Source organism: Medicago truncatula, chromosome 1, assembly GCF_003473485.1.
Source record: "Medicago truncatula cultivar Jemalong A17 chromosome 1, MtrunA17r5.0-ANR, whole genome shotgun sequence".
Classification (NCBI taxonomy): domain Eukaryota; kingdom Viridiplantae; phylum Streptophyta; class Magnoliopsida; order Fabales; family Fabaceae; genus Medicago; species Medicago truncatula.
This window is the reverse complement of record NC_053042.1, coordinates 28,801,780-28,815,689: the sequence shown is the minus strand read 5'-3', so window position 1 is coordinate 28,815,689 and position 13,910 is coordinate 28,801,780. Positions and strand designations below refer to the sequence as shown.

At 31.3% G+C, this 13,910-nt stretch overlaps 2 protein-coding genes across 2 annotated transcripts; both read right to left on the bottom strand.

Moving 5' to 3' along the window:
- Nucleotides 1-3,922: 3,922 nt before the first annotated feature.
- Nucleotides 3,923-5,550, bottom strand: LOC25483689 (E3 ubiquitin-protein ligase PUB23). Its single transcript, XM_013612392.3, has one exon. The coding sequence runs from the start codon at nt 5,456-5,458 to the stop codon at nt 4,145-4,147; it is 1,314 nt and encodes a 437-aa protein (XP_013467846.2). The 5' UTR covers nt 5,459-5,550; the 3' UTR covers nt 3,923-4,144.
- A 5,833-nt stretch (nt 5,551-11,383) lies between these two features.
- Nucleotides 11,384-13,009, bottom strand: LOC25483688 (E3 ubiquitin-protein ligase PUB23). The gene has a single exon (XM_013612391.3). The coding sequence runs from the start codon at nt 12,915-12,917 to the stop codon at nt 11,604-11,606; it is 1,314 nt and encodes a 437-aa protein (XP_013467845.2). The 5' UTR covers nt 12,918-13,009; the 3' UTR covers nt 11,384-11,603.
- Between the last annotated feature and the right edge of the window lie 901 nt (nt 13,010-13,910).

The following is a 13,910-nucleotide window of genomic DNA, read 5'->3' as shown; positions in this document are numbered from 1 at the left end:
AATATGATTTAATTTAATTTTTATTGAATTAGATAGAAATCTAACATAGAGGAGTGATAGTAACACTCTCTAATACTCACTTTCTTAAATCATTGCGTATCTATACTTTGGAAATAAAACCCACAAAAAGTGGTGGGACATACATGGATTTCATCGAATAAAAGAATGAGTGCTAGAGAGTGTTCAAAAGTGAATTAGCATTCCTTATCTAACATGATACTAGGTTTTAAGTTCACTCCTCTCGGCAACAACAGACCCTAGAATCCTTGACCCCGCATTTGGCTGAGCAATAATGCCAGTTTTTGACAAAGCTCTGAGTCCATGAATATGCATCAGCCACCAGATAATTTTAGAGCCTCTCTTCCCTCTATGATGTACAAATATTATTACTCCATGAGTTTAGCAAGAAATTAGTACCTTAGCAACTATCTTAAGTTCTTCTTCAATCTAACTTCTAAAATAGACGAAGATACTAAAAGGGGTTAAACTAGATTTACTCCTAATAATGAGATAAGGAAAAAAAAAATGATAAATCAATGATAAAAAACCATACGGTTTGGTTTGTTTCGGTTGATTTTTATCATCCAAATCAAACTAAACCAAACCAATGCAGTTTGGATTGGTTCGGTTTGTGCGGTTTATTGCGAGATAAAAAAAATATTACATTAACTCTAATATTGCCAACTTGTTACAAAATAAACATAGGACATTTTATTTTACTGTTTATATGATAAAATATTAGGTAAAACTTATATCAAAATAGGTAATATTAAGAAGAAACATAAGCATGAAACAAATTATTGGGAAGTAAAGGAAACAAATTCATCACTCGAAATGAATTGAGAGAGATGGAAAGAAATTAGAATCGAACCTGATGGTGCAACAATTGAAAAATCGAATCGAAAGAGATTATTCTTGAGCTATGTAATTGGGCTAGTACATGTTTAAGTAATATTCATTATTCTTCCGGTTTGGTTTGGTTTGGTTCGGTTGCTGAGATGCAAACCACAAACTGAACCGAACTGCACGGTTCAATGCAAAAGTCATCCGAATTCATCCGAACCAAGTGCGGTTTTTTGCGGTTTGGATTGGATTGATTTGCGGTTTTTTTATTGGGTTGGTTCGGTTTTGAACACCCGTAGTTGGTAGGGATATTGCATAATTTATGCAGGGGTCAGGGTTCGAACCCCGGACACTCCACTTCTCCATATTTAATTGTGTGACCTAGAGCCAACAGACTACTAGTAAAAAAATATAAATATATATATATATATATATATATATATATATATATATATATATATATATATTTGTACAAAGAAGTTAAAAACATGAGATTTACTTAATAATTGGATCTATTATTTATGTTGTGTTTATATCTCTCGAACTGACTTCCTAATAAAACAAGAAACAATATGGAGAACCACTATTCAAGCTTTGAGCAGAAAAATATACAAATTAGAAAGAGAAATGATATATGTACATCCACTTTTTAACAATTTTTTGACAATTTTCTCTCTCATACTAATATTATATTCTTAATCTCTCTCCTTCTTTTTCTCTCTCTATTATTTTAGACCAATAGAAATAGAATAAATAAAAATTATCATCAAAGTTGTTAGATATGGTTGTACAAATATCACAACTCTATTAGAAAAATTCAATGAAGTACCGAAGGAGAGTGATATTCAACAAATGTTGCATCATCCTAACCAGCCCAAAAACCTATATAACATAACCACGTATATAAGAATTTATAGCTTAGACACCAAAGAAGAAGAATACTGATTCAAGAGAAAGTGACAATTGCATAAATGCTGGCCTGCCAAAGCAACTCAGGCTAATGTGCCTAATCAACTGCCAACTAGACTTTAAAACTTCAGCTAAGGGTCAATATAGTTCAAAATACCCGAAAAAACAGCATAAGACAAGCACAAATAGTGATTACTTAGGGATGACTATAGATCTTTCCACAAACCACTTCTCACCACATAATCTTATTTCCACGAAAGATTCATTATTTGACTAGAATCATTTAGTCTTACAAAAGAAAAAAAAAAAATCATTTAGAGCCTGTTTGAAATAGTTTTTATTTTCAGTTTTTAAAATATACTAGTTCTCTTCTCACAATAGTTATCCTTTTACATATTTTCGTTTTAGTTCCCAAAACTAAAAATTTCAAAACAGTTTCTAAAACTGTAATTTTAAAAATTAGCTTAGCAAAAAAGTTTTTAATTTTCAAGTTTTTGAAAAGTTTTTAATTTTCAAGTTTTATTCTTCAATTTTTTTTTTTTTTATGTAGACTTTTAGGTTTACCACAACACATTATGCACCCATTCCTTATTTTTTAATATAAAAATGAAAAAAAGTTAATACTCCCCTATATGAATGTAACTGAAAGCAAGATTTTAAATAACGGTTGCGGTCTCTGTCGCAGTTGCGTTAAGGTTGTCGCGATTTTAGTTATTACGGGTATTGCGTTACAGATTGAAGTCGTTGCGGTGTGAATTAATCACAACAATGCACAAATATTATTAAATCATTTATTTTTTTAGTTATTACGGGTATTGCGTTACAGATTGAAGTCGTTGCGGTGTGAATTAATCACAACAATGCACAAATATTATTAAATCATTTATTCTATATAATAACTTAAATTGAACTATTATTTTATATATTATTAGAGGGTTAAAATAAATATAATAATTACAACGTTACAACACTACAATAGGCGATGAAAGGAATATGAGATACTACTGGTTCATCACAATCTCTCATTATCTATTTTCCTTATGAATGTTGTTGTGTTTTTCGTTTCCGTAATGGTGTGTCGCATTCGTAACGGAGTTTTACGATTGTATTGGCTTTTGTCACGGTCGTAACGGGTGTTTCAGTGTGAATTTTCATCTCACCCTAAAAACAAGTAAAAACGGTACCTATACTTTTTTGTCGCGGTCTTTTTTTAAATAATGGACCCGTATTTAAAACCTTGTCTGAAAGCACAATACCTATGCCATGCAATAATTGACTACATTTTCTTAAAATAGATAACCTTGGTTCTTGTTGTGAAGTATTGTAGATGCCAACAAAAGAAGAAAAATGATAGGAAATTGATATTGGAAATAGGAAATGATAGTGGTATAAAGAATTTGATTACAAATGAATGAATAATCACTTTATAAGGTAACTAATATAATCAGAGTTGATGGAAGGACAATCAACTCCCTTATTATTTCCTGAATGCTGGCTTGAGGAAGTTGAGTATAGAGGATGTCAAGGGTGGCATATATGTCATTAATTTTGAGATAATTTAATGGCATGCTTACATCATTTCAAGCAACATGATATAATTAAAACTCGAAAAAAATATTGAAATTAAAACAAGAGCGGTGCTATATAGCACGACGCTCTTTCCCCACGAATCTGCACGACTAGCATAAAATCTACACACAATTTGCTCTAGAGCGGTGCTATATAGCACGGCGCTCTTTCCCCACGAATCTGCACGACTAGCATAAAATCTACACACAATTTGCTCTATTAGGCTTTGAATACTAGTTTATCCTTTTATAAATACAACTACTATAAACTAAATACCAAAACAAAAAAAGTAAGCATAGTTTAAATAACGTTGCTATAATCACGGTCATAGTTGGTACCGCTAGAATTAAAATCAGTTTTTTTTTTCAATAGAATAAAGATCAAAGTGTAATCTATCAAAGACTTTATTTAAATATATCATATTATATGATTGATTTGTGGCAATGAAATTCATATGTTGTATAGCACACAACACCACTAGAAGATATATGCTTGTGATTTTTGATCAAATAGAAGATAAAAATCTTGTCGCGCATGTTGCACGAAAAATCATGTCGTGCTTTGTATCATTATCCTTAAAACAAATATAACAAAATTGGCATGATAAACTTTGTTGTATCAATATATGATGTATTCATTCATTAACAATAAACAATTAACCCTAAATGTTTCAGACCTATTCTTCAATTCATGGACATTATTTTATGCCCACAACTATCCCATTATCCAATTAAATTTCTATGAACAATTCTATTTTCTATACAAAAAAGAATCCCAAAAAAAGGGGTAAAAAAATGAAAAGTGAAAAAACCCTAGCAATTTTTTACCCACTTGTTGGGTATGAAGCAAGTAAATTAAAAGGTATGCAATGAGAATTCATCCAAGACTTTGAATGCAATTTAAGAATCTCCCTTGCTTTCTCCTTTGCCTTATTTCCACTATCAACTTGAAGAACCAAACAAAGCTTAGCAACAACACCAATTCTCAACATTTCTTGAACAACAAAATGTGTAGCAGAAAATCTTGAAACAGATAGAAGAATTCTCACAGCTCTATCATTAGCCATTGTTGAAACCCTCAAAATCTTCTTTGAAACAATAGCTAAACCGCATCCATGGTTTAAGAGTTCAAATCTTCCATCAGCACATTGACATAACATCTCCAAAAGCACCAAAATCATCTCACATGGCTTTCTTTCTTTGCAATCAAGAAGAAGTTCTATCAAAGCATAAACACAACCTGATTCAATTGCTTTTACTCTATTTCTTCCGAATTCGACAAGTTGAATTAACGTTTGTAGTGTTGCTTTTGATGCTTTCTTTGATATCTGGTCTTTGAGAAGTTGAACTAACTCGACGAAAAACTCGGTCTTTAGATTGGCTAGCTTTGATGGATCAGCTACTTTTGACATAGATTTCAACAGAAAAACTGCGTATGTTCTTGAGTCGTAGTTACCCTTTTGTAATAATCTTATTAAAGAGTCTAAAAATTCTCCATTTTTGAAGTTTAAGAGAGTTTTCAAACCTTGTTCTGATAATTGAAGATTGTAAAGGATGTTTATAGCTTCATCTTCTGCACCTATTTTGAAGTCAAAAGCAAAACCTTCAACATCATCATCATCAAAGCTAGCTTCAATTAATTCTGTTGCTGAACATGAAGATGAACAACTTGTGTTGTTTTGTGTTACTATTGATGCTAAAAACTCGACAGCGCCAGCCGATTCGATACACCGTCTATTTGTTTCGCTCTCAGAGGCAATTGTTTTGAGCTTTTTTAGGGTTTGAATAAGCAAATGAGGTGAATCAGAAGCTTCTTTGAGGAGTTTTTCTATAAGGATTTTTGTTGTTGGAGGTTTTGGTGTTGGAATCCTTTCAATTCCATAAGAAGAATTCATGGTGCACCATGCTTGGATGAGTCTACGAAGAGTGTGGTTTGGAGTGAGAATAATGAGATGATTTGCATCATGTGTGAGTAGTTGTTTTGTGACAGGACATGTTTTGTTTTCCGATGAAAAGAGCCATTTTTCGATGCTTTCTCTGTCGTAGGTTATGCCTGTTGAGACAGTAACTGGATCCTTCATGAGTTGTAGTGAAATAGGGCATAGAAAAAATGGTGTAACTTCAATATCTTGATTCATTGTGTATGATTCAAGTAGCTGAAAAATTGTTTGGACTTTGAAATGTTATTGCTTTTTGGTGGAGAGTTGAGAAATGAATGAGAGAGAAGGATGGTGGTATTGTTATTTATAGTGAATCATTGTTCATATTGTGTGAAAGTCAACACACGCAAAATTGAGGCCTTTTCATTTATTTCAGAAAGAAAGAGAGTTATGACTTTTCTAAGGGATCATGGGGAAGACTTAAACAATGGCCAAATTTACCTATTCATGCATGAACTTGAACTAAACAAAGTTAAGTTTAATAATTCATGTAACTTCAATTTTAAGTGAGTTTTTATTTACACAACTTAGAATTGGTATACAATTTGTTCAATAATCTGGTAACAGATATAAGTAAAATTAGTTAAAATTATTGATGTATTTGATCCAAATTTTAGACTAAATACTTCAAATTCTTTTAAAAACTTATATTTAAGTATGGAGAGAGTATGTTGAAGTCTAACATTGAGTAGACAAAATACCTCAACGTGGTTTTTAACCCAGGAGACTCTTCTATCTAAGCAGTTGGCCTTTTGAGGATCTGATACATTACCATGTCTCTTAAAAGTTAATTAACATCCATAATAATTTTTGCTCTATCGATCGATATTGATCCTATTATAAATCTGGTTTAATGATGTGATTAGTCCTTGCAATTATGGATCGTTTAAAAATTCGTCCTGTAATTGCTAATCCTGGCAATTTAGCCTTGCAATTGTTAATCATTTAAAATTTCGTCCCTCTCCCCACTTAATCACTGCCACGCCACATGAAATTCCAAATTTACCCCTGGGTTTCCAATTCTTTCTTCAATATTTTGTCCTCTTCTTAAGGGCAAAATTGGAATTTCATGTGCGACAGTGATTGCCACGTCATCAAATTAGTGACGTGGCAGTGATTAAGTTGGTCCAAGGACCAAATTTTAAATGATTAACAATTGCAAGGCTAAATTGCAAGGATTAGCAATTACAGGGACGAATTTTTAAATGACGCCTAATTGCAAGGACTAATCACATCATTAAGCCTATAAATCTTTTACGGTTTCACTCCCCTATAACTATCATTTCATTTGAATACCTTAATCTACCTTTAAACAGAGAACGTGGAACAATATTATAAGAGATCAAAACCTCGAAGTTGGATGCCTAATTGTTTAGGGAGGTATTAATCGGTTGGTGGTCAGGCGATGATAAAAAATATATGAAATGATATTTATATGATCACTTTGTAACAACATTTTGAAAGTTCTCTCTCATACTGAAATTGTGCTATTATTCTCTTTGTTTTGTTCTCTATGTCGTTTTGATCAATAAAATAGAGAAAAATGAAGTTGTTTCAACCGTTGTTCAAAAATTACTATTCAAAAAATAACGTGCATCTAAAAATATCGAAGGTATTATTTCAAATAGTGTGAAGTATTGTGATGCCTATTTACGGTATAAAGAGGTGGATTGACATAATAAAACATGTTTTTCTTTTTGAAGAAGACATAGTAAAACATGTTGCCTAGTTCTCAATTCTCAAATAAATAAATTCTATGTGAAAAATCATTTTTAACTGATGTAAAAAGTTTTTCCTAGTGTATATTGAATAAATATTTTGCAATGTGCTAGCTGCTTTTCTCAAATAAATAAATTGTACCTACAAAAATCATTTACATTAACCAAATTAAATAAACTAAATCCAACCAATAAATAGTATAAAATATAAAAATGGAGATAAAAGCACATAGTATTTGAGATTATTTACCTCTTTTTGACTTTCTCAATTTTTATTTTCTTAGGATAATATTTTGACTTTCTCTTTAGAGTGCATTTGTTGGTTTTTTCTCTCCACGTTGGGGTTTGACTGGTGGCCTACATTTTAAAATATGTTGATTTTGTATTTTATCAATAAAAAAAAAAAGTTGTGAACGTAATGAAAGGGAAAGAAGCAAATAGTGGATTTTTGAAAATTGGAATCCTCTCAACTAAGTATGCTTCCTCAACTACCACTCTCACCTTGCTTACTTGCATATCCAAGTTGGCACCGCTCCTTTGACCAATTAAACAACGTGTTCATTTTGTGTTATTTCAGGGTAAATTTATGAACCATTTTTATCAACATGATTAATTGTTTTTTTTTTTTTTAAATTTCAATGAGAAAATTTGTATCATTTACTAAAATATTTTTATTAATTATAATTAGTTAGGTAGTTAAGTTGAATGAAATTCTCTATAAAAAAAAAAAGTTGAATGAAATTCAATATATATAAAGGTATAATAGTGAGAAAAACGTTGGTATTCGAAAGTGACATTTATGTTGAGATAGAGAAATAAATATATTAAAGAGATAATTATTTTGAGACGGATGGAGTATCATACATTAACAATTGCTCCAATAGTAATAACTCGAAAACATGTTGATGACAGAGCATCATATGCAGTGGCGGAGCCAGAAAATTTATAAAGTTTGGGCAAAATAAAATAATGATTAGTTTTACCTACGGAAAAAACCGTAGGTAAAGGTGGAAAACATGTCGTGAAAGCCATTTGGCATTGAGAGACGGATTTAACTACATAAATTTTTCCTATATTGATGGATTTTGGCCGTCACAAAAATTCAAATTTGTTGTAAATTTCTTGTAGCGATACAAAGAAAGTATGGGCAATGGCGGATCTTGATTAAATTTGTTCGTGTGCCAAAATTGTATACAATATATATGGAACCGTTTCAATATGTAACTAGAAGTGGTAAGTAGATAAAGTGGTTTGTTTCTTTTTCTTTGCATTTGAAGACAAATATGATGAGAATTAGTGGAGTTGTCAATGATTTGAGGAACATATTGTATTTTTTTTATAAGACCAAGAGAAAGGTTAGACATCCGGAAGAATTTGAAGCATCCCAACTAAATTGGCACCCAACAGAACACATAACTAAACCTCTTGATTAGGGTTCCATGATGAACCCCTTCTTATTTGTTGGAATTTATTAATATATTTTTCATTCAGTTTATGCTTTGATTGTGTTGAGATTTAAATTAGATTATGTCCATTCATTAATGCTTCGTCAATTGGTTAACTACGAGTATAACCTTGATGGTTGATCTTTAGGATTAAAGTAGATCCTCACAACATGTAATTTTATCAGTTCATTAGTGTTTCTAATTAATACTTTTTATAGAGGTTACGGATATGGTATGAGTTCTTTCCGTCATTACTCATTTCTTTAGAAAAACATAGTACACGATTCCGGTTGGTTCTACACAAATTATTTAAAGAAACTAGTGTGAGTTTTACCGTTGAGATTCATTAAATCAATGATGCACCGCATAAGTTATTTGGTTTCTAAAAAGATAATTTCAATAAAGACGAAGAGGGGGATTTAGGGAAACCATAATCGTCGTTAATCACCTGAATCACAAAAACCTAATATTGCATTGGGCATGACAATTCAACCCTGCAATTTTATTCACCTTTATTTACTTTCGCTTTTGAAATAAGTTTTATTAATTATTAAGTTGAACGACAATACCTGCGGAGAACGATAAACTTACTACTTTATTAGTAGTTATTATTTAGTGCACTTCATCGATAACATTTTTCACTAAATGTTTGTCCGTAGGTAAAAGACCAAAAGATATTGATCATAGAAAGACTTTTCATTTACTTATGATTATGTGGATATAGGTCAAAATCATGCTAAAACCGTGACTCATATTTAACTATATAGTGATGTTTGATTTTTTTCCAAATTTCTTTTTAACAAAAATTGTCATATTTAATCAATTATTATTATTATTATTATTAGTAGTATTATTATGAAAAATGCTAACTAGTGTCCCCGAGGCATTAGTTAACAAGATTAATATAGAAATTTTACATTAGAAAGTGGTGAAAAGTGGAACATTTCAGTTCATGAAAGTCAAAAGGTTGTTGTTTTTAATAAAATATATATTCTATTTTTAACCTTTTTAACTATGTTCCGGAGGCATTAGTTAACATGACCTTTATTATTTTTATTGTTGTTGTTCTTGTTGTTAAATATTATTAGTATCAATAAACTTTTGGACAATAATTTGCGAGAGCTTTAAATTAATTGGAGTTTGTGAACCTAAAATCTCATATATTATTCAGACACTTTCATTGCTATAAAGTTAATGAAATGGTTCAATCTTTTCAGGGAGTTCGTTGTTGTCTTGTATGACATTAAACTGGATATGAATAGGATCTAAAGTCAACTTAGTGCTTCTAAAACACCAAGATTTGAACGCAAATGAATGCATTTGGTATTCAAAAGAAGCTCTGAAGACTTGTATTATGATCTTATGAAAGGTCAGCAAAAAGTCTAATCTCTAATCAAAAATTGCATGAAGCCAAGCAGAATATGAAGAAAACAAGTTCTGATGGAAACAAACTTTGATAGAAGCACACTCTGAGGAAGTCAACATCTAATGGACACGTAAGTAGTTACCATTCTAAGAGACTCTAACCAGTTTTGTCTTCTTTTAAAGGAACTTAATCTGCTTTCAAGTTTTGATCGTATTGTTTGTCTTCATTTGTCCACATGCAGAAACAAACAAAGTTTAAAAAATTTGCAACATATCATCCCCAAAGAAGCAAAGGACCCCTCCAATACCATTACAGGAAAATTATTTCAAACTTTATCAAAGCTTCTAAAGAACGATTAATGCGTTGACACCTCTTCAAAGAACGACTCTATTATTATCTCCTATTTAAGGACTTGAGCGTTTGAAGAACATAAGAGACTTCACATAATTTTAAAACTGTCAAAACTATGTCCAATTATTTAGCGCAAAAACACTTAAAAAAATTCTTATAAACTTTCAATTCTAGAATTTCTTAAGTGTCAGAAGTTTTGTTGAGCTTTAAGATAATTTACCACTTGATTACAAGTCATCTTACGTTATTTTTAGCATATTTTTCAATCATTTTCAGTAGATTTTACCAGCAAAACAGAGAAGTATTAGATCAATTGCTTATCATTTCAGGACATTTGTATTGTTTTCAATATTTGAGTCTGTAATTCTATTATTTCCAAAACATAGCTTTAAACCTTACTTTACATGTCGAATATACGCAAGATAAAATACCGGCTCTAACAGATAGTTAATGTTTTTTTCAATGAGAAAGTGGCAAACATGATGCATATAGTTAATAGAGTAAAAAGGACATATTGCAGGTTATGTTCCGTCATTTTTTTTTTTTAAATTATGCAACTTTTAGGCCATATTTGCAAGTCATTTACGACCTTTTAATTTATTTTGTTTAAGAATTTGTTAATGGCCGAACCTAATAGGTCACTAAATCATTCAATCAACTTTACTATTGTCACCCGCTCCCCGATCTAACCTACGAAATAAGAAAAAATCAATGAAGTACCAAAGGACATGATATTCAACAAATGTTGCAACCATCCCCCAAACCTATAACATGAACCACATATATTAGAAGAATATTGATTCAAGAGAAAGTGACAATTGCATAAATGCTGCCCTGCCAAAATAACTCAGGCTAATTATAGTCTGCCAACTAGACTTTAAAACTTCAGCCAAGGGTAAATATTGTTCAAATAATGTTCAAAATTAGAAAAATACTATCTTAAATGTATTCCACATACAATTCGTAAAGCATGCAAGGGATGACTTCGGATCTTTCCACAAACCACTTCTCACCACATAATCTTAGGTTTATTCTTCAACTTTTAGGTTTACCAAGTACAGCTTATGCACTCATTTATTTTTTTGTTTTTAATAAAAATGAAAGTTAACACTCCCCTACATGATTAATGTACTCACTCATTAATTTTGAGATAATTTAATTTAATGGCCTGCTTACATCATATCAAGCAACAGGATATAATTAAAACTCGAAAAAAAATATAGAAATTAAAACAGGTAACAAATTGGCATGATAAACTTTGTTGTATCAATATATGATGTATTCATTAACAATAAACAATTAACCCTAATATGTTTAAGACCTATTCTTCATGGACATTATTTTATGCCCACAACTATCCCATGATCCAATTAAATTTCTATGAACAATTCTATTTTCTATACAAAAAAGAATCCCAAAAAAAGGGGTAAAAAAATGAAAAGTGAAAAAACCCTAGCAATTTTTTACCCACTTGTTGGGTATGAAGCAAGTAAATTAAAAGGTATGCAATGAGAATTCATCCAAGACTTTGAATGCAATTTAAGAATCTCCCTTGCTTTCTCCTTTGCCTTATTTCCACTATCAACTTGAAGAACCAAACAAAGCTTAGCAACAACACCAATTCTCAACATTTCTTGAACAACAAAATGTGTAGCAGAAAATCTTGAAACAGATAGAAGAATTCTCACAGCTCTATCATTAGCCATTGTTGAAACCCTCAAAATCTTCTTTGAAACAATAGCTAAACCGCATCCATGGTTTAAGAGTTCAAATCTTCCATCAGCACATTGACATAACATCTCCAAAAGCACCAAAATCATCTCACATGGCTTTCTTTCTTTGCAATCAAGAAGAAGTTCTATCAAAGCATAAACACAACCTGATTCAATTGCTTTTACTCTATTTCTTCCGAATTCGACAAGTTGAATTAACGTTTGTAGTGTTGCTTTTGATGCTTTCTTTGATATCTGGTCTTTGAGAAGTTGAACTAACTCGACGAAATACTCGGTTTTTAGATTCGCTAGTTTTGATGGATCAGCAACTTTTGATATAGATTTCAGCAAACAAACTGCGTATGTTCTTGAATCGTAGTTACCCTTTTGTAATAATCCCATTAAAGAGTCTAAAAATTCTCCATTTTTGAAGTTTAAGAGAGTTTTCAAACCTTGTTCTGATAATTGAAGATTGTAAAGGATGTTTATAGCTTCATCTTCTGCACCTATTTTGAAGTCAAAAGCAAAACCTTCAACATCATCATCATCAAAGCTAGCTTCAATTAATTCTGTTGCTGAACATGAAGATGAACAACTTGTGTTGTTTTGTGTTACTATTGATGCTAAAAACTCGACAGCGCCAGCCGATTCGATACACCGTCTATTTGTTTCGCTCTCAGAGGCAATTGTTTTGAGCTTTTTTAGGGTTTGAATAAGCAAATGAGGTGAATCAGAAGCTTCTTTGAGGAGTTTTTCTATAAGGGTTTTTGTTGTTGGAGGTTTTGGAGTTGGAATCCTTTCAATTCCAAAAGAAGAATTCATGGTGCACCATGCTTGGATGAGTCTACGAAGAGTGTGGTTTGGAGTGAGAATAATGAGATGATTTGCATCATGTGTGAGTAGTTGTTTTGTGACAGGACATGTTTTGTTTTCCGATGAAAAGAGCCATTTTTCGATGCTTTCTCTGTCGTAGGTTATGCCTGTTGAGACAGTAACTGGATCTTTCATGAGTTGTAGTGAAATAGGGCATAGAAAAAATGGTGTAACTTCAATATCTTGATTCATTGTGTATGATTCAAGTAGCTGAAAAATTGTTTGGACGTTGAAATGCTTTTGCTTTTTGGTGGAGAGTTGAGAAAAAGAATGAATGAATATGAGAGAAGGGTGGTGGTATTGTTGTTATTTATAGTGTATCCGTGTTCATATTGTGTGAAAGTCAATACACGCAAAATTAAGGCTTTTTCATTTATTTCATTTATGAGAGAGAGTTATGACTTTTCCAAGGGATCAAGGGGAAGACTTAAAATATGACCAAATTTACCTATTCATGCATGAACTTGAACAAAGCAAAGTTAAGTTTAATAATTCATGTAACTTCAATTTTAAGTGATTTTAGGTACGAGACTCCGAATTGGTATGCAAATTGTTCGATATATCCTAGAGTAAATATCTCAACTTTCTTTTAGAAACTTTTGCTTATATTGAGTAGATCAAATACTCTAATGTGGTTTTTAAGCATCGAGACTCTCCTACCTAACAGATTGGCCTTTTGAGGATCTACTACATTATACCACGTCTCTTAAAAGTTGATGTCCATAATAACTTTTACTCCATCGATACTAATCCGATAATAACCCTTTTATGGTTTCACACTCACCTATCACTATTTATTTGAATACCTTAATCTAACTTAAAGATAGAACGTGGAACAATATTATAAGAGATTGAGATCTCAAAGTTGGATACCTAACTGTTTAGTGATGTATTACTACTCAAATTATTTTAAATGTTTGTTCAAATATTTTAAATGTTTGTTCAAATATCACTACTAAAAAATAACTTGTATCTAAAAGTAGCGAAAGTATTATTGCGGTGCGCATTATTTTGAGGTCAATTTACTGTATAAAGATGTGGATTGACATAGTAAAACAATTTTTATTTTTTTTAAGATATAAAAATGGAGATAAAAGCACATGGTTTATACTGTTAGCATATGGACATGGTAGTATTTGAGATTATTTACCTCCTTTTGACTTTCTCTTTTTGATTTTCTTAGGA